The sequence below is a fragment of the Sus scrofa genome, chromosome 12 (genome assembly GCF_000003025.6).
Source record: "Sus scrofa isolate TJ Tabasco breed Duroc chromosome 12, Sscrofa11.1, whole genome shotgun sequence".
In the NCBI taxonomy this organism is placed as follows: Eukaryota; Metazoa; Chordata; class Mammalia; order Artiodactyla; family Suidae; genus Sus; species Sus scrofa.
Genome location: NC_010454.4, coordinates 49674262 through 49695803, shown reverse-complemented (window position 1 = coordinate 49695803; position 21542 = coordinate 49674262). Strand labels below are relative to the sequence as shown.

General features: G+C 48.0%; 1 protein-coding gene across 1 annotated transcript in view; it reads left to right on the top strand.

The window, feature by feature from the left end:
• Window positions 1-19268, top strand: part of TRPV1 (transient receptor potential cation channel subfamily V member 1) — a 33099-nt gene extending 13831 nt beyond the window's left edge. Inside the window, 10 exon segments of the mRNA XM_013981216.2 lie at window positions 39-197; window positions 1407-1502; window positions 3846-3916; window positions 7468-7633; window positions 8092-8158; window positions 10841-10888; window positions 10891-11159; window positions 12230-12357; window positions 12831-12946; window positions 18341-19268. Coding sequence (XP_013836670.2) covers window positions 39-197; window positions 1407-1502; window positions 3846-3916; window positions 7468-7633; window positions 8092-8158; window positions 10841-10888; window positions 10891-11159; window positions 12230-12357; window positions 12831-12946; window positions 18341-18651 — 1431 coding nt within the window. The 3' untranslated portion in view covers window positions 18652-19268.

The following is a 21542-nucleotide window of genomic DNA, read 5'->3' as shown; positions in this document are numbered from 1 at the left end:
GGCGGGGAGTGGGGCTCACCTTTCTTTGCTCCCCTTAGAATCGCCATGACATGCTCCTGGTGGAGCCGCTGAACCGCCTCCTGCAGGACAAGTGGGACAGATTCGTCAAGCGCATCTTCTACTTCAACTTCTTGGTCTACTGCTTGTATATGATCATCTTCACCACGGCCGCCTACTACAGGCCCACGGAAGGCCTGGTGCGCAAGAGTTTGGGCCTCAGGGGGCACATGGGGAGGAGGTGGGCGTTCCTACAACACCCCCAAACCCCAGGCCCAGACTGGGCCCTGGAGAGAGGGAAGGGTCGCCTGGAGATCTTGCATCCCTGTGCTGGGGGTCACGCACCCTCCTCCTGTTCTCAATTCCTCCTCCAGCCTCTGTGAGGCTGAGCCTGTGGTTGCTGAGGCCCCCGACTGCAGAGGAGGGGGTACTAGGTTAGAAAGGATGCAGGACTTAGGGCTCCGGAAGCAGCTCTTCCCTAGGCTGGGTGTCTGCAGGGTCCCGGGCTGGCACGCACCCCAAGTCCATTGCCATCCCACTCGCCTGCCCACTTTTGTTCACTTGCTCACACATGATTCGTTCCCTGGACATGTACTTTCAGCGCTTCTAAGCCAGGCCCTGGGCCATGCATCACATTGCCTTAGGACCAGATTCTTCTGCTACCGGGAGCCACGCTCCCTCTTGAGTTTCCAAATTGAGTCCTTTCCATTCAGCCTCCAAGCACTCAACTTGCTGCCTTTATCTCCAGGGTGCTTCGCTTGTCAATATGATTGAAAAACTCAACTTCCTAGTTAGGCAAAACCTGATTTCTAAACACCTATTAAAGCCACCTAATGACTTTATTTTAAGAGAAAAGAGAAACGTGCTAATAAGGCAAGCTAGTGAATTGGTGCTTATGAGACATGGATGGTAGGCTGAAAGGAAACTCACTCTGGAAAACTGCGGCTGAAGCACAAAGAAGACACCCATATGTCAGTGGCAGGGCAGGGTTGGCTCTCCCTCCCCACCCTTGGGAAACCTTGAGAGTCCTGGGCAGCCCGGGGTTGACCATGGGCTGTGGGATTAGCCAAAAGCACATGGCATAGGGTCTGGAAGGGTGCCTCCCCCAACGCCACCACCCTCCTCCCAGCCAAGCAGAGCTCCACGCTGGGACATCAACCAGGAGACAGCACAGCACAGAAAGGATGCCCCTCTTAGCACCCAGAGGCTGCCCGCCTTGGAAGTCGGGTCCCACAGAAGGGCCTCCTTGCAGGTGTCTGCACAATAAAGCATTGTTTTTATTTGTGTCTCTCTTCCTGATGGAGGCTGAGCTTCTCTGAAAGGGGCTGGATCTTCATCACGGGGCTTTGCACCTGGTAAAGGTTTATTGAATGAACGAATGGAATCACTCATCTCTCTGCCCTTTGCAGCCTCCCTTTAAGCTGAACCACACCGTGGGGGACTATTTCCGAGTCATTGGAGAGATACTTTCTGTTGTAGGGGGAATCTACTTATTTTTCCGAGGGGTAAGTGTTGCTTCCCACACTGTGGGTTTCCATTGTCACCTAAACAAAAAGCTGAGAGACTCCCTTGGTGCTCACCCACTTTTTTTTTTTTAATATAATGATTTTAATTTTTTTCCATTGTAGCTGGTTTACTCACCCACTTTTTAATGCATCAGCCATGCAATGGAGCTTAGAGAGGCACAGGCGAAGCTGAGAGCCCTCAGGCATTCACGGCTGAGGGGTGCAGCCTTGCCCTATGGGTCCCCTCAGACCCAGGGCAGTCGTGCTGGAAGACAGGCAGTCAGGGTTTTCCACTGAATATAATATTTAATTAGAGAGGTAGAGAGGAAAACTCTTAGGGGACAGGATCATGACTGTATTTATTCAATTAATTGAAATTGTCTGTTAAAGCTCAGAATAATGAAAGAAATGGATAGGTATACTGGAACCATTTTTTTTTCAATTTAAAATTAAAACAATTAAAGTATAGGAGTTCCTGCTGTGGCTCAGCCGGTTAAGAATCTGACTAGCATCCCTGAGAGTATGTAGGTCGCAGAGGTGGCTCGGATCTGGCTTTGCTGTGTCTGTGGCATAGGTGGGCAGCTGCAGCTCAGATTTGACCCCTAGCCTGGGAACTTCCATAGGCTGCAGGTGCGGCCCTAAAGAGAAAAAAAAATTATAGTTGATTTACAGTGTTGTGCCAATTTCTGCTGTGGAGTAAGTTGACCCATTTCTGCATACTTAGACATTCTTTTAAATGTTATCTTGCAGCATCATCTATCTCAGTGAGGTCGGGTATGGTTCCCTGTCTATCCAATAGGACCTCATTGCTTACCCATCCTAAATGTAATAGTGAGCATCTATGAGCCCCAAACTCCCAGCCCATCCCACTCCCTCCCGCTCCCCCTTGTCAAGCGCATGTCTGTTCTCTACCTCTGTGCGTCTGCTTCTGTTTTGTAGATAGTGGAACCATCTTCTTTTACTAAAAACTTGAACATGCATATTCCGTGGCCATTCTCGTATAGGTGGGACCACTCTTGTATATACAAAGGGAACTAAATGCAGAATTTGAGATTATTGTGATTTTTTTCCCCCTTAATCTTTTGGATCTAAGTCACATCTCCCCCCCCCACCCCACCCTTGTAGTAACTCATGTTTAGGGAGTCTTTCCACCTCATTGGACTCTGTCTTTACAGAAACAACTGTCTCTAGTTTCACACTCATAGTTTATATTAACGTACAGAGTGACTGGAGTTCCCGTCGTGGCTCAGTGGTTAACGAATCCGACTAGGAACTACGTGGTTGCGGGTTCGATCCCTAGCCTTGTTCAGTGGGTTAAGGATCCGGTGTTGCCGTGACCTGTGTGTGGTACAGTTCGCAGATGGGGCTCGGATCTGGCGTTGCTGTGGCTCTGGCATAAGCTGGCGCTACAGCTCAGTTAGACCTCTAGCCTGGGAAACTCCATATGCCGCAGGTGCAGCCCTAGAAAAGACCAAAAAAAAAAAAAAAAAAAAAAAAAAAAGTCCAGAGTGACAGTGAGCAAGGGCAGCAGGCAAAGAGCATTCTTGGCAAACTGGATTATGCAGTGGGAGGGCGTGGAGTGTGTGGGTGTCCTGGCGAGGAGCATTCACCTTGGGTACCATTCAGAAGGTTTTCGGGGAGCAGAGAGCACCGCAACCTGATGAGTTGGTTCAGGGGAGGCTAGTGAAAGAATTTTTACTCTAATGCACACTTAAGAAAATTAGCGAAAAAAAGCACAAATGAGAAAGAGAAGAAAATACTGCCCAGTCCCATCATTTAAGCACAGCAATGGATAACATTTTGGTCTTTACTTCTAGGTATAGTTGGAATTTCACTCTATTTAAAAAAATCTTCCTGATCGAGTCACATAATATGCTATTCCACTGCCTTCACTATCTTTGCTCTGATGCATTCCCATGGTCCATCTCGGCACCATTGAGGAAGCATTCCAGGCGCTCACCATTTCTTCCCCCCCATATTTTTAGGGCCGCACCCATGGCACATGGAGGTTTCCTGGCTAGGGGTCGAATCGGAGCTACAGCTGCTGGCCTACACCACAGCCACAGCAACACCAGATCCGAGCCACGTCTGTGACCTACACCACAGCTCCAGCAATGGGGGACCCGAGGTGTGTCTGTGACCTCTACCACAGATCAGGGCTATGCCGGATCCTTAACCCACTGAGCGAGGCCAGGGATCGAACCTGTGTCCTCATGGATACTAGTGGGATTCATTTCTGCTGCGCCTTGACGGGAACTCCTTTTGTTTGTTTGTTTGTTTGTTTTTGGAGGTGCTCACCATTTAACCTTTCGTGGGATCTTCTTCTGCCTCTTTAACCTGCAGATTCAGTACTTCCTGCAGAGACGGCCTTCACTGAAGACCTTGTTTGTGGACAGCTACAGTGAGATGCTTTTGTAAGTGATACTGACTCATGTCTCCGTAGCAGACAGCATCTTTGGGCCACGAGACCGGGGGTTACAACAATCAGCTCGTTCTCGCTCATCATCTCGTAAACCCATATACTGGAACATAGTAGGGCCTCACAAGCATGTTGCATGAATGATGGAAGGCACCAATAAACGTTTGTCGGGTGAGTGCATACCGAGGGTCCACTCTGTGGCAGGTGTGTTCCAGGTACTAGGAAATGACAGTTGTGTTCCATGGGCTTATGTGGTTTATAGTCTGAGTTAGATGTACCCTTATCCATTTCCCCCCATCCTTTTGTCCATACCTCCAGTACTTACCAAGTTGACATGAGGATATTAAGATGAAGTAGACATGGATCCTGCCTTCAAGGAATCTGCAATCTCTAGGGTGGGGTTTCTCAAGCTTGGAACCATGGACGTTTTGGACTGGATAGGTTGTGGTGGGGCTGTCCTGTGCCTTGTAGAATGTTCAGCGGCATCCCTGGCCTCTACCCGCTAGATGCCAGTAGCCTTCTCCCTGTCCTCCAGTCTTGACAGTCAGAAACGTCCCCAGATATTTCCAAGGGCCTGCTCCCCGTCACGACGTGGGGGAGACAAAAATCACCCCTGACTGAAAACAGATAAATCCTGATTTAGGAGGAGGCAGATAAATCAAAAACTCCGTTATAAGAAAATGTGGATAGTATGGGAAACCCGTTTCCTTCATAAAATAAACCAGACCTCTGTGAGCGTCCCTTGGAGGGCCCAGGATGCAGAGAGGGCTTTCAGACCCCGAAGGGGTCTTCTCCTGGGATTTCTACTTACGGCCTCTGCTCTGATCCCCAGGTTTTCCCCATTACAGGGGCCTTGCTTTTTATTCCTGGCGGGTGCAAGAAGTTGATTTCTCACCCTATTTGCAGCTAGCTTGTCCCTAGGACTCATGGACCTCATCCTTTTACTAGAATCTTGAGGTTCTTACACTGTAGCCCCAAAGGCAAATTCAAAGGCAGGGTCTAGAGGGTTGGTGCAATGCTGACTTGCTTTATTTAGAGAGGCAATGTTCTTCTCCACAGTGCTATGTCAATAAACTCCATTCTACTCTCAGGAAGATCCATTGTGGGCATGTTAAAAAATTTTTAAAAATGTTGTTTACTCAAAGCTACCCATGCACATAGGTAAAACTTTTAACTGGACTAAAAAAGCTTGTAGAAAATGTAGGGTACTTCACCCCAATCCTTCCCACTCCCTGCAACCTTCCTTCACAGGAACAATCACTTTCCAACTTGTAGCTCTTTCTTCCGACATTTATTTGGTGTCCTTACACTGCCTTCCTGTCTGCTCCTTCTCCTTAGCTTTCCAGTATGGTTTGTAGTAATTTTCATTTTATCCGGTATTCAGCACTGGCATTTTTGTGTCTCAGCAGATATTCATAGTTGAGCTTCATCATATACTATAATATTTCTTTTCTTTCTGTTTCTCCTGAAGTTAATAATTACCTTGTTTTTACTTGTTCAGTTTTCTTTGTATCCATTGCTCATTCTTCCCATACGTCTCGAAGCTTCTTAGTACAATTTTCCTCAAAAATCAACCACACAAATTATAGGATTGATCCCTGGATTTTTTTTTTTTTCTTGAGGGCTCTCCCCCTGGCGCTCTATGCTTTCCTTCTAACTGGGCTGGTTGTCTTCTAGGTCTTCTACTTAGCTGCCATCACGGGACTTCTTGTTGCTGCCAGCCTTGGAATTCTCATTGCTTTGCACCTGGTTAGAGTTTCTCTCTCTCGTTTTGTTTTTTAGGGCTGCATCCATGGCATATGGAAGTTCCCAGTCAAATCAGAGCTGCAGCTGCCAGCCTATGCCACAGCCATAGCAACACCAGATCCTAGCCACATCTGCAACCTACACCACAGCTCACGACAATGCTGGATCCTTAACCCACTGAGCGAGGCCAGAGATTAAGCCTGCATCCTTGTGGATGCTAGTTAGGTTTGTTACAGTTGAGCCACAACAGGAACTCCCTTCCCCACTCCTTGTTTTATTGGAACACATCCTGCAGTATTTTCATCTGGTGGAAAAGAGGGCAGGTGATGAGAGTTTTCATTGTGCCAGAGGAGTCCATTGCTCCCATGTGTACATCCAGGATGCTGTCCTTCTCTAACACCTTGGAGATCCCTTTCACTTCTCTTCTGGTTTGAATCTGCTATTTTCCGAACTCTAGATCTTCTGTGTTCCTGATTTACTTCCTTGTTTTGGGGGAGGATATCCTCATGCAAAGAAGGACATGCATAGTAGGGAAGGGAGAGTACAATTGCTTTTAAATCTGACATATCTGAAAGATGTTTCTACTATACCTTCACATTTGATTGGTAGTTTGGTTGGGTATAAAATTCTTTAAAAATTCTGAAGATATTTCTCCGTTGTTTCTTGACTTCCAGTATTAAAAGTGCCAAGTCCAAAGCCATTCTGAATGTGTGAATGGGGTTTATCAACTTTAAGCTGCATTATACTCTGGTCTAGATAAAGAGAATTGTTGGAGAATGTCCAAAGTTAGTCTATTGCATCTTTTCAGTCCTCTACTCCTTGAGGGAAGGAGTCTGGCTGCCCACTTTCTGAGAACTGAGCAAAAAAGAGGGCTTTGTGTAATCTGTCTTGCACCCAATCACATAATGTAGTTTTTGCTAAAGTACCAGTGCGTTCATGGATATTTGATGTAATGGGATCTAAGGACCCTCTTTTAAAATCTTTTCAGAGGCAAAACCTCCACTCCCCATTAAGTTAGGTTTCTTCACCTCTCCTCCAGAGATACGTAAGCCTTTTGAGGGTCTCGATTAAGCAAGTTGGTTCTTAGGTTTTTCCACTATGAATTCGGATTTGCTTTCTTGGATCTGCTAAGTCATTTTCCATTTCTCCACTGCTTCCAGCTTCTAAAAGTCCCATGTGCAGACTCCATTTGCTACCCAAGGCAGCCTTTGCCTCTTTTGGCTGACGTCAGTTCTCATTTTGGCCAGGGGTCTGCAGATGCCAGGGAATAGTATTTCTTTGCAGCAGAACTCCAATTAATGAGCCCGTTTAGTGACACTAGTTTTCAGTATGCTCACATCAGCACAGCGGTGATTTTTGCTGGGTTCTCATGTACAAATGGGATGATGCGTCATCAGCATGGTCCACAGTGTTAATGCAGCTGGTTGAGGGGGCACTTCTGGGAGGAGACAATGATGAGCAACACCACCTGGGACTTTCCATGAAATCTACTACTACAAACATACTGTATACATGCTTATTTACACATCAGTAATTTGTGTGTAAAGAGAAGATTTTGCACACCCTCATCACTTCCTACCCTCTGCCCCTAGAAGTGATTTTTGCCCCTTGGGGGCAATTTTGCTCTCGCTGAGGCTCCTGGGCTAAAGGAGGCAGGACAGCCAACCCCAGCTCCCCCATGACCCGAGTCTGTGCCTCTGACAAGAAGCCCAGGGAGCTTGGGCTTGTCTGGGGGGTGGGTGGTGTGTGTCAAGCCTCCTGGATGCTGATGCACCATGCTTCCTGTCCCTCCCCCCTCAGCTTCGTGCAGTCACTGTTCATGCTGGGAACTGTGGTGCTGTACTTCTGCCACCGCAAGGAGTACGTGGCCTCCATGGTGTTCTCCCTGGCCATGGGCTGGGCCAACATGCTCTATTACACCCGTGGCTTCCAGCAGATGGGCATCTATGCTGTCATGATTGAGAAGGTTGGTGCTGGTTCCTGTGGGCTTCTCTGCAGAGCCTCTTTAGCTCCTGGGTATGGGGGACCTGGTCGCACAAACTCCATCCATCCTCTCTATGTTGTCTGGAGAGATGCTTAAGACTGCACTTTAAGACTCATCTTTCCAGAGAATTCCCCCACAATCAGGCAACCTGGCCTAGACCCAGGTTTGCGGGCTCCCCTGAAACTTGACCCACCTCCGGTATAGCGGGCTCCCCTCTCCCACCAGAACAAAGGCCAGTGGCGGGGGGTGGGGTGGGAGCTGTGGTAACTCCCTCATGACACCTGAGATGAAAACCACTAAACCAAAACCCCTCCTGTATGTCCTCTGATTCCCCTTGAGCTCAAGATTAACCCCCACCCCCAGACTGATGCTGCCCTGGCCCTTTCCTCAGCCTCTCCCAGGCCTGGACTTGGTTCTGACAAGCCCACTCTCTCCTGCAGATGATCCTGAGAGACCTGTGTCGCTTCATGTTTGTCTACCTTGTTTTCTTGTTCGGCTTTTCCACAGGTAACAGGCTTGATCAAGTCTGGTGGGGGGTGGGGCTCCTGCTGACCTCAGGTTCCTGAGGATTCTGCGGGGCTGGATGGGGAGAGGCCCGCTGGGGTGTGTGTCTGCAGGTGACAGAGCAGGTGGACAAAGAACACGGAAATAGCAGGAGAATCTGGAAATTGATCCATAGAAGATTTTAAATAATTTTAGAGGTATGAAGTGCTATTGCCTGTAGTATAGCTGCATTTTGGCTCAAAAATTTTTTTATTTTGGCATTGTTTTAGATTTTCAGAAAAGTCATGAGAATAGTACAAAGGACTTCTCTATGCTCTTATGCAGATTCTCCCAATTTTACCACACTGAAATAAAAAAAAAATAAAAAATCATTTTCCCTCCTCGCTACATGCGTGCGCATGCACACACACACACACCACATTACACCACACTGGAAAAAAACAGTGAGTTGCAGACATGCTGAGTCCTTTACTACTAAATAGTTCATTGTGTATTTCCTAAATAAGAACATTCTCTTACCAAAACTCAGTATAATGATCAAAACTAGGAAATTAACAGCAATACAGGACAATTAGCTGATCCTAGCCTTATTCAAATTTCACCCGTTGTCCTGATAATGACTTTTATAGAAATCAAAATCCCTGATCAAGCATTCTATTTGATTATCAAGCCTCTTTAGTCTGCTTCAATCCAGAGAAATCCCTCACTCCTTCCTTCTCTTTTGTGATCTTAGCGTTTTCACTGCGTAAAGGCCAGTTTTTACAATGACTCTCAGTTTGAGTCTGTCCTATGTTTCCTCACAATTAGATTCAGGAATGCATTTTGGTCAAGAAGCGATATGTGTCTTCTTTCGTGTGTACGAGGAGTCCCTCAGTGTCCGTCTGTCCCATTTCTGGCGCTGTTAGCTTTCGTTTCTTGGTTTTGGTGGGTCTGTCAGGTTTTTCCACTATCAAGTTATGATCTTTCCCTTTGTAACTGGTAAGTAATTTGTGACGTGATGCTTTAAGTCTATGTAAATATCCTGTTTCTCATCAAACTTGCATGTCTCACCTGAATCACCTGATCCTGTGATGGTTGCAAATGATGATTTTCTAACTTATTTCTCCTACATTTATTAGCTGGCATTCTACTGTAAGGAAGAGTTTTTCCTTACAGTAATGTAATGGAAATGCTTTCCATTCTGCCACATTTATTTACCTATTTATATTGGTAGGACCTCGTAGAGTCATTTCTGTTTTTGTTTTTTTCATGGATTCTCACTTTGTTAGATGGGTGATAACTCCTTATGACCATCATTTATTTTCATGCTCAGATTCTCTGAGAAATGGTCATCAGGGGCCCTTTCAAGCTGGCTGTGCCCTTTTCTTTGAGCAATTGTGTCCTGTGTCCCACTTTGATCCTCATCTGAGTTCTGCAGTTACATGGTCCACGTGGTATACCCTCCCCATCCCCATCCTACAGCCTGTCTGAGAGTGATGGCAGCTTTTTTTTTTTTTTTTTTTGCTTTTTAGGGCCGCACTCATGGCATATGGAGGTTCCCAGGCTAGGGGTCGAATTGGAACTACAGCTGCTGGCCTACACCACAGCACACAGCAATACTGGATCTGAGCCATGTCTGCGACCTACACCACAGTTCATGGCAACACCAGATCCTTAACCCACGGAGTGAGGCCAAGGATCAAACCTGCAACCTCACCATTCCTAGTTGGATTCGTTTCCGCTGAGCCATGAAGAGAACTCCAATGGTGCCTTTGTTTTTTTTTTTTTTTTTTTTTTTTTGTCTTTTTTTTTTTTGTTGTTGTTGTTGCTATTTCTTGGGCCGCTCCCGCGGCATATGGAGGTTCCCAGGCTAGGGGTTGAATCGGAGCTGCAGCCACCGGCCTACGCCAGAGCCACAGCAACGCGGGATCCGAGCCGCGTCTGCAACCTACACCACAGCTCACGGCAACGCCGGATTGTTAACCCACTGAGCAAGGGCAGGGACCGAACCCGCGACCTCATGGTTCCTAGTCGGATTCGTTAACCACTGCGCCACGACGGGAACTCCCCAATGGTGCCTTTGACTAGAAGGGATCTGATAGGGATTGGTGTGGGCTCTGGCATGTGGTCTGAAGCCCTGCCTACCAGGGACCATGGGAAGGGATTAGGCCAGGGGGGTTAGCGGATAATAGATCTGCAGTAACTACGGGGCACAACTGCTACAGAAGCTCTCAGACTCAGGACTACATTTCCCAAAGAAAAGTGCAGAATGCAGCAAGAAGCCATTCTGCTCTGAGCTTCTTAGCCCTCGTGGTTTTAGAATGGGCTAGTTCTGGCCACCTTCTAAGGGGCAGAGGCAGACAAGGTGAGAAATTAGATTTTGGACCCGGGGCTGACATATGAGGTTAGGCAGGTTGTGCCCTGAACAAATGTGGCTGTATTCATTTCATGCATATAGATTTGCGTATTTATTTTAGCATTTTCCTAGCAGATGATGATAAAGTTTTTTTTTTAAATAAAACAATATATTATGACACATTTCTGATGATTTTAAAGAAGGGTTGTTTTGTTTGATTTATTTTTAATTCACACAGAGGTGCCAAGCCAGAGTTCCTGCTGCGGGACCATGCTGGGGGTAGTGGGTTTGTATGTTGTGGGACCTGGAGTCTGGGCTTCCATCCAGCTGTTTGTTTCCACGCTCTATAGCTGTGGTGACACTGATCGAGGATGGAAAGAATGACTCTGTGTCGACGGAGGTGTTCACAAGTGTCGAGGGCTTGTCTGCCGGTCGCCAGACAGCTCCTACAACAGCCTGTACTCCACGTGCCTGGAGCTGTTCAAGTTCACCATCGGCATGGGTGACCTGGAGTTCACGGAGAACTATGACTTCAAGGCTGTCTTCATCATCCTGTTACTGGCCTATGTGATTCTCACTTACATCCTCCTGCTGAACATGCTCATCGCCCTCATGGGCGAGACTGTCAACAAGATTTCGCAGGAGAGCAAGAACATCTGGAAACTGCAGGTGTGTCCCTTGGCAGGGTGTGCGCAGCACCAGCGGGCCAGCTGCTTTGGCTGTTTCTCAATGCACCTGGGTCTCTGCACCTTTGGGGGCAGGGCAGAAAGTCCAGCTCGCCTGGGGGCTCAGGCAGCAGCCTCTTCTTCAGTGGGCTGCCTCTGGCACCTCCTGCAGGGGTTCCTTGCCCAGGGTCACCAGCTGCCATTCACACATGCTGTGTCTCTCGTGGGCTGCGTGGTCCCTGGTGGACGATTTGGAAGGCTCAGCTCCCTGGGGAACTTGGTCTGGGTTGGGCACTGTGGGAAGCAGCTAATCAGGGGGTGGGGATTGACAGCTGCATTTTTTGAGCCACCTGGTCCACATCTGTCTTTTCCAGATGCTGGTAATAACAGCATCTTTTTTTTTTTTAATTTTAATTTTTTAATTTTTAATTTTTAAAATTTTTACTTATTTTTTTTCCCGCTGTACAGCATGGGGACCAAGTTACACATACATGTATGCATTCTTTTCCTCCCATTGTTTTGTTGCAATGTAAGTATCTAGACAGAGTTTTCAATGCTACACAGCATCTTTCTTATTAAGCAGCACTGGCTCTTTGCCAGGTACTACAACAACAGTGCCAAGAGGGTACTTTCCCTATCCCCAGTTTTGGGTGAAGGCGTGAGGCATAGGGAAGTCAAGCATCTGTGTCCAAGGCAACCCAGCCAGCCCTTGGCCCAGGCAGTTTCACTCCTGAGGCCCTGCTCTTAAGCATGGCACTATGTTGCCCCCTCATAAGGTTCTCAGGGAAGGCTCTGGGGCTGGCACCCTCTATTTCACGCACAGCTGCCCTGCCCAGACCTGGCAGGCACCAGCTGTGCCTGGGTAAATCTGGGATGGACAGCTGGTCTCTGTCCATGGAATCTGTACCTGTTGGGCTGTGGGAACCAGCCTTGTGTAGAGGTCACTGGAGGTCCGGCTTGGAGGAGCAGGGACAGGGAGAGACCTGAAGAGGCTGACCTCGGCAGGCGTCACTAGCAGCCGGGGCGGCCCCTGGATGAGCCCTCTGTCCTTCTGCCTGTCGTGTCTTCCCGCAGAGAGCCATCACCATCCTGGACACGGAGAAGAGCTTCCTTAAGTGTATGAGGAAGGTCTTTCGCTCAGGCAAGCTGCTACAGGTGGGGTACACACCTGATGGCAAGGATGACTACAGGTGGTGTTTCAGGTAATTCTCAGGCAGGAATCAAAGCTTGGGGAGCTCTGGAGCTCACCCAGAGCCATCTGTGGGCATAGGGGCCATTCCAGAACCTAGTATGGGCCTGGGGGTCTCTTGGGGCCAGTTGTGAGTGTAGGTAGAGGGGCTGCCCTAGGGGTTGGCTGTGGGCACAGGGGATTCAGCGTGGATCCCAGCAGCTGGAACGCAGGCATGAAATCCTAGGAGATGAGGTGTTCAGAAGGGTTACCTAGTGGTCAGGGTCAGAGCCAAAGATCCAGTATTTGAAATCCCTGGGCCCCATGGTGTGGCCAGAGAGCACATCTTCAGGGGTGATGTCCAAAAGGCAGGCCCCTCTGGGTCTCCCCTTAGCAGCTCTGTCTCCTCATCATGGTCTATGGGCTTGGTCCATGGGACTAAGCCTGAGACCCCAGAATCTGGCCATGGACCACCAGCTCCCTGCTCCCCATCTCCTCCCCCTGCAGGGTGGACGAGGTGAACTGGACCACCTGGAACACCAACGTGGGCATCATCAATGAAGACCCGGGCAACTGTGAGGGCATCAAGCGTACCCTGAGCTTTTCCCTGCGGTCCAGCAGAGGTGAGGTGTGAGGGGCGGGTAGACAGCTGAAGCCTTGGGGTGCCCCACTCCTGGAGCAGCCCCAGGCGTCAGCCACCCACACACTCAGTCATGGGTGCGATTGTGCTCCCACGCACACCTGCTCAATCCACAGCTGCACATGCCTGTGCCCGCTGGCCCTGCAAGCACCCCTGGTCATCAGTGCCCCCAGAGGAAGCAGTCAGCCATATCCAGCCTCCCCGTGGGTGGCCCTGTCTCCTCTGTCCGGGTTCTCACACCCAGTGTCTGCACTCAGCCTCATGAGGCTAATGGACACTCACCTTGCTGGACACACCCAGGGGCGCAGAGGAGGGAAGGGTGGGAGGGGCCAAGGGTACACCTTGAACCGAGAAGCCCTGCGGAAAATCACTACCAGAAAAGTCCTTTAACCATTAGAGGCAAATGTTTAACCGTCGACATGAAATTAAAGATCCAGCTAAAGAGACTTACTTAAAAATGAGGCAAATCTAGTCTTACATTGAACACATTTTGAATGACGACCCTGTACTAATTGTTTTTAGTTTTTTAAAATTATTAAGTTAAAGATATATCCGACACGAAATTTGCTATCTTAACTGTTTAAAAACAAAATTTTTTTTTTTGCGGTACCCATGGCATGTGAAAGTTCCCAGGCCAGGGATCAAACCCAAGCCACAGCAGCAACCCCAGCCACAGCCATGACAACACCGGATCCTGAACCTCTGAACCACCAGGGAACTCCTTCACCATTTTTTAATGTGCACTATTTGGTAGCATTAATTATATCCATCACCCTTATTTATTTCCAAAACATTTTTACTCTTCCAAACAGAAGCTCTGTACCCCCCAAACAATTACCCCTATTTCTTCCTCCTCCCAGCTCCTCGTAACCTCTTTCTATTTTCCATCTCTTTGAATTTCCCTGTTCGTGGTACTTAGTGTAAAAGGAATCACGCGATATTTCTCCTTTTGTGTCTGGCTCAGTAACATCCCATTGTGTGTATATACCGTATTTTGTTTGTCTATTCAGCTGTGTACTGAAATAAGGATTGTCTCCACCTTTTTGGCTACTGTGAATAATACTGCGAACCCTGGTGTATGAAATTCTTGTTTGATCCCCTGCTTTCTGATCTTTTCGGCGGGAGTGGAATTGCTGAATCATAGGGTACATCTATGTTTATCTTTTTGAGCAACTACCAGACTGTTTTCCAAAGCACTTGAGTCATTTTACATTCCCATCGGCAATGCATGAAGGTTCTACATTCTCACCTATTCTTGCTATTTTCTGTTTTTGTTTTTGATTATAGCCATCCTAATAGATGTGGAGTAGTATAGCTCATGGATACATATTTTCCTAAGGACTTATGATTTTGAACATCTTTTCATGTGCTTATTTGCCATTTATAGATGTTCTTTGGATAAATGCCTACTCAAGTCTTTGGCCCATTTAATTTTTTTTTATTGTGCGTTATAGGAATTCTCTGCATCTTCTGAATATTAATTCTTTATCACATACATTTGTCAATATTTTCTCCTATTCTGTAGTTGCCCTTTGATGAACAAAAAGCTTTTATTTTTTATTTTAATTTTTAAAAATATTTTATTTTTTCTATTATAGTTGGTTTACAACTATGGACAAAAGCTTTTTTTTTTTTTTCCTTTTTTTCCTTCTGCAGCATATGGAAGTTCTCAGGCTAGGGGTCAAATTGGAGCTGTAGCTGCTGGCCTACAGCACAGCCACAGCAACGCTGGATCCTTAACCCACTGAGCAAGGGCAGGGATTGAACCTGAGTCCTCATGGATACTAGTCAGATTCATTACTGCTGAGCCATGATGGAAACTCCCTAAATGGATACTCTGATAAATGTTGACGAATATACACACTCAGGCAACCACTACCCCACGCGAGATACACATCATCTCCATCACGCAAGACTGAGCCTCATGCCCCTTTGTAGTCAATTCCACCCTCCCCATCCCAGATATATCCCAGTTTATATCACTAGAGATCAGTTTTATATCAGCTTTTGTTTGAAGATGAAATGTTAATTTCATCTTCCTGTTTAAAGGATATTTTCATTGGATATAAAATTCTGGGTTAAAAGATTTTTGTTGTTATTTTTAATTTCAACACTTAGACTCTGATTCTTTGCTGTCTTCTGGCCTCCATTGTTTCTGTTCCATAGTTTATGCTGCTGTTCTCCTGTCTATAGTGTGTCTTTTCCCCCCCTTTTGGCTGCTTCAAAATATTCTCTTCATCTTTGGTTTTCAGCAGTTTGACTAAGAAGACTTAGGGGTGGTTTTCTTCGATTGTATCTTGGCTTAGGCTTTGCCAAATGCTTGGATCTGTATATCAATATGTTTCATCAAATTTGGAGAGCTGTATATACACTTATTTTCCCATCTTTCCTTTTACATGCATGTGAGACCATTTGATATTTTTCTGTGGGTTTCCGAGGCTTTGTTCATTTTCCTCAATTTTGTCTGTTTCTCAAATTTAATAATTTCTATTGACCTGTCTTTACTGACCCTTTCCTCAGTTATCTCCAAGCTGCTGTTAAGCCCATCCAGTGGATATTACATTCTAAATAGCACATTTGGTTATGGAATTTCTATTTGGTTCTTTCTTAAAAAAACACTTTCTACTTCTCTCCTGAGATTCCTTAGCTGTTCCCTCAATAAGATTGTTTTTCTTTGGTTCTTTGAACATATTTATAATAGCTACTTTAACTTCTCCACCTACTAAATCTGCTAAATCCAACATTTGGCCATCTTGGGGTCAGTTTCTATTGACTGGTTTTCCCCCTGACTGTGAGTCACATTTCCCCATTTCTTGTATGTCTAGTAACTTTTAATTGTATACTGGGCATTGCGATAATAATATGTTGTAGAGACTTTTGTTTGAGTTTTAGTTCTAGTTGGCAGTTTAGTTACTGATGAATCACCTTGAACGTATGTAGACTTAGTTTTAAAGTTTATTTTAGTAGATATGTGGAAATGCCAAGGTATTAGCCAATCCCATCAAACTCAACCTCCAAACTCTTTCCACTGAGGAGCTTGTCAGGGTTTGGTTTTAGGCCTTGTTAAGGTGGATCTTGAGTAGCTCTTGCTCTAGTGCTTATAGAGTAAGTAGTGATTTCTGATGTTTTTAACTTGGTTCTTAGACTAGAAAAAGAGTGTTGAGGAGGTTCTTCACTGGCTGGCTGGATCTCCGATACCCCTCAGTACTGCTCAGCTTCTGGTGTCTCTGTCCCACTTTTAATCCCATAGCAGCCACTGTCTGGTAAGCCTGTGCAAGTATAGCCCAACTCTCAGCCAAGGACATGGGGGAACCCCCCACCCCAAAGACTTCTTGAAATCCACTTCCATAAGCCCCTTCTTCCTCTTCTCCTGCACCCTATCCCATAGATTTTAGCTGCTTTGCCTGTCCCTTCTTCCTTAGCTCAGAGGCACTGCCATACTCTACTTGGATTCCAGCTCACTGCAGGGCAGTCTGAGAATTCGTCCCTAAGCAAAACATCAGGGTGATCATGGGGCTCACCTTGTGAATTGCAGCTTCTCAGTCTATTGTCTTATGCCTGAAGACATTTTCTGCATGTCTTTTGTCTAGTTTTATGATTGTTGACAGCAGGATGGCTAGCTCAGTAATGGATACTCCTCAGAGCTGGAAGTGGAAATTTATTTTATTTAGAGACTTACTTTTGGAAAACCACTCAAGGCCTTCATCAGTTTTCCCAAGGGCTTCCTGCAATCTTATAATTTCTCCACGTGTTTCATTGGATGCACTCCCTGGGTCATGTCATAGCATTTATTGATTCTCTCTTCTTCAGTTGTTCGTGGATCCACCTTGGCCACAGATCCCTTCAAAGATGGCTTTTCCTGTGATTTGAGCAATTTTCCACCATCCCTCTTATTGATTGCATGAAACCACACAACTTTGACAAGATTTGCTGTTTCAGTTTTCAGTTGATTGGTGTGGTGTTTGCATGACGTTGCTGGCTTTTTACAACCTTATGCATTCACTGTGCTATTAATAAAAACATTGACGCAGTGGCAGGGATAGACACACATTCATGTCGCTTGGGGTGGGGCTCGGTGATGGTTAGAGGTTCCCTGATTCCACACATATGATTAATTAGTGAGTATTTCCCAAGGATTTGCTTTCCTATGCAACTTTGTAACAGTGGAAACTCCAGTAATGAATAGTCAGATAATTCAGATAACAAAGAGCTCTCCCCACCCACATAGCACGTATGATTAGGAAGGGGTGAGGGAATGCAGGTGAGAAAGAGAAGGAGAGAAAAAGTGGTCAGAAGCTGAGTTAGGGAGAGCACGTGAAGGGGTCTTGGCATCAGGACTGTGGGAGAGGAGCACTGGGCGCCCCAGGCCTTTGTTAAGGGCTCTGGAACTGGAGCTGTGCCAAGTGTTCTCTGAGGCTGGGTGGCCCCACCATCCATCCAGCTAGAAGAGGGTGTCTCAGTGAGCCCCTGGCCTATCTCTCCACGGAGCCCTCCTGCATTTATGCCCAGGTACCCTGAAACATCCTCCTGGCGCTTGGTGTCCACCTATGGTTGATTGCCAGGCCAGTGTCAGCCTGCAGGCCTGGGGAAGCCCAGGACCTGGCGAATTCAGCTGGAGTGGTCACAGTGGGCCCAGCCTCCCATATTCCTGATGCCTTTGAGACGTGACCAGTGTGGGACACCAGCAGAGGGTCCTGAATGTTGGCCTGAGGGTGGAAGGTGTGAATTTAGGCTGGTTTTCCAGGGAGATCACACCCAAGATGGCCAGCCAGAGGGCTTGGCTGACCAGGGCTCTGGCAAGTGGAAGGAGAGCACGAACAGCTGTCCCTCTTGGCTGTCACTTCTCTGAGATCGCCAGGGTGGGGGAGGGCTGAAGATCACCACAGGGGTGACAATGGGGTCCTCTTCAGGGACTTTCTGGGATTTCAGGCCACATGTGAGAGCCCATTCGGAGGCCCAGTGTCACCATGGTTCCCTTGCCATTACTCCTGGTCCTCTATGCCCTGGTTGGGCCTGGACCCCAAGTCCTGATCCTTGGCCTGGTGTTCATTACCCTGCAGCTGACCTGGTGTGGAGCCACTCCTGGGGCAGCCCCAGTGTTGATCTCTCTCCCACGTGGGCAGAGAGCAGCAAGCTGTGGACTCTCCTGAGGCCACAAGCAGGTCAGGGTGGCGGGTGGACCAGGGGAATTTAGGATCTGCTAGAGTGGATGCGGCTCCTTGAGCAGCTGAGGGAAGAGGAAACGGTACCCATCTCTGTGCTCAGGAAGTACTGGTGGGCCTGGGCCTCCTTTTGTCTGGAGGGTGGTCATGCCAGCAAATCACTGTGTGGTATCGTTTTGCTGCCTCCAAGGCAGTAATCGTGTTTCATCCTTCAGTTGCAGGGAGAAACTGGAAAAACTTTGCCCTGGTTCCCCTCTTAAGAGATGCAAGTACTCGAGAAAGGCACCTTGCCCAGCCCGAGGAAGTTCATCTGAAACACATCGCAAAGTCGCTCAAGCCAGAAGATGCTGAGATCGTCAAGGATCCTTAGGCTGTAGGGGAGAAGCGAGGGACCACACAGGATGCTCGCAACCCTGTGGGCTTTAAAATACCCCGTTGTTGCTGGTGGCGGGGGCCACTTAGGGGCCACTGGCGGTGCCTCGGCAGCCTGGCCCCACCAGTGCCTGCCTCCCAGGCCCTTTCCTAGACCCCTCGGGACAAGCTGTGGGAATCATTGCCGGATGCATGAGAAGAGATAGTCACGCAACCCTCACTGTCCCCAAATGAATTGCCTGACACAAAAGGATCTGCTTTTCCAGTTTTGACTGGCTTAATCAAACATTGCGAATAAGAAATCTCCATGCGCTCAACACAAAGCCCTGTTTCCTTTGATTTTATATTCCTGGGCCTGAAAGGTAGCGAATCCCAGGAAGACACCTCTTAGAACAAAACCCTTCCTTCGAGATAAAATGCCAAAGCCCTTCTCTATATTGTGCTTAATATCTCCTCTGTCCAGAGGGGCCTGGGGTGATGACAGTCACGCTCAGAGAAAGAGGGTGAGGCTGGCCCCATTCCCCGCTCTTCCAGAATCTGGTGTTTCCGGAGTGACTCCCTCCTTCTGTGTGATCCACCACGATTCTGAAAATATTAGCTCTATTGCTGCGCAAATAAAAGTACTGAACCTTGTCCCAAAGCCACGTGACAAGAATTTTTAAATGATCTCCCATCTATAGTGGCCATGGTCCTGCTCGCCCATGGTGGAACCTACTTCCACCTTCACTCATCCTGCCATCCATCAAATAAATACATAAATAAACATAGAAGTCATAGCAAGTGTGAATCATGTGTCAGTCATTGGGTGGCATAGCTCATTGGCTCCATATGGTCTGTGCGTGCACGTGTGTGTATATATGTGTGTACTTGTATGCACTACCCTGTATGGCTAGGAGCCTCTGGTCACCCCTTAGTTATTGCTGGTGGGTGAGGACACCCCTCCATGCATCTGCCTATCATAGTTAGCAAACTGTGGGCCAATGACCCAAAACTGACCTGTCACCTATTTTGGTAAAAACACACTTTTATTAGACTGCAGTCAATGAAGCCATTCATTTCTGTACTGTCTCTGGCTACGTTCATGCTGCAATGCAAAGATGAGCCGTTGCAAGGACGCAAGAGCCTGCCAAGCCTAAAATATTTCTTTTCTGGCCCTTTATGTCAAAATTTGGGGACCCTGCTTTCTGGACTAGAACTTAAGAAAGAACGATCCAGAAGAGAGCCTGGCAGGTTTTGTTATGTCTGTGGAGTGTGGAGTGAGCTTCCCAGTCATGAAATCACTGGGTGTGGGGTCATGAGGTGGGAGGAGGTTAGCTGAGGCCGAGCTTGGGCCGGGCTTCTGTGGGAGGTCCACCTGGAGGGAACCCCGGGCACTGGGAACACTCCTCCGAGTTCTCCGGCAGCACGTCTGCCTCCACACACAAGGCCCAACAGAGGAGCCCTTGGGCTGGTTGACCAGGTGGCTGGGCCAGGCATGACGTGAGCTGTAGCCAGACCAGAGCAAATGAGCAAAGCGGAGGAGTACCTGTGGCTACAGCACCTGGAAGGTTTATGCAAAGTGTACTGTGTGCATTATCCTTTACGCCTCCTGACAGCCTGTGAAAAGCTATTATTAACTCCATTTCATAGATGAAAAAACTGAGGCTGGGACAGTTAGTAAGTTTACATGTCAGTAAGTAGCAATGCCTGGGTCTGACTGCAAGCAAGGCTGACTTCAGAGTCAGGTTTTTTTTTTTTTTTTTTTTTTTTTCTTTTTAGGGCCACACTGGAGGCATATGGAGGTTCCCAGGCTAGGGGTCAAATTGGAGCTGTAGCTGCCGGCCTACACCACAGCCACAGCAATGCCAGATCCCAGCTGCATCTGTGACCTACCCTATAGGTCATGGCAATACCAGATCCTTAACCCACTGAGTGAAGCCAGGGATCAAATCTACATTCTCGTGGATACTAGTCAGATTCGTTTCTGCTGAGCCACGATAGGAACTCCTGACTTCAGAGTCTAAACTTGACTGGGGAGCGAGGATGCGTGGCAGAGAATGGGCTGGGACGTGCCAGCCTACCCCTGGGTCAGAAGGTTTGGGCCTGTGACTCTTTGCTTTACCTATAGGCCTTCCTCAGAAAATATGTAGACAACAGAAATCTGCAAGTTTCTGCAAAGTGGATTAACTTCTGAACTTCGTGCCGAAGGGAACATGTGGGTGTTCTTTTGTAAAATGAGTGATCACAACCTTTTGTGAGAACCTGGGTTGTTAAAGGAGGACACACGTGCAACTGGCCTGGTCTTTTTGCATCTGTTGCTGTCTCTTTCCTCTCTTTGTCCTCATGACCGGCGCCCCAACACCTGGAGGCAGCACGAGTCACCACCCAGCGTCTCTGATGGGAAGGTTGCTCCGCTCTGCTAGCCCAGGGACAGCTGTGGCCACTAGGATGCAGACAGACCCCCACTGACCACTGAGTGGGTCTGCTCAGGCCCAAGGCTGCTGATGGAGCTCTACCTGGCTCCCGGTCCCCCCGGCCCCTCTCCTCCCTGGCACTGCATCAAGTGGGGTGTTTCCTAGAGCAGGTCAAGGAGTCCGTCCTTCCCTGGCTGCACCCACCCCACAGAGACCCCATCTCTCCCTCCTCCCTCCTGGAGGTGGGGGGAACTTGTGGGCCCACAGCCTGGGCCTGATGTCCCCAGAGCTTGAGAGGTGCGGGGAGGAGGCGGGTCTGCTCGATGCCTGCCTGGTGTGTCCTCCAGGGGGTGTTTTACAGTCCACTGCAGACGGACACGACCTAGACGGACGCGGCTGACTGAGGCTCTGTTCTGACCTCAGTCTGACCAGATGGGGGCATATGCAAGGCGTGCTGGCCTGAAATTCAGGACTCTGGGGAGTGGGTTTGGGGCGAGAATGTCCAGAGGCTGCCCTTCCCCTCTTGCCGCCTGCACTCCACCTCGCTTCCCTGGCCCCATCTCCCCTTGTTGGTTTGCTGCCTCCAGACAGTCAGTCTGCAAGGTCTCTCCTGGGACTGTAGCCACTTCAGGCTCTGCTGGCTCCAGTCACG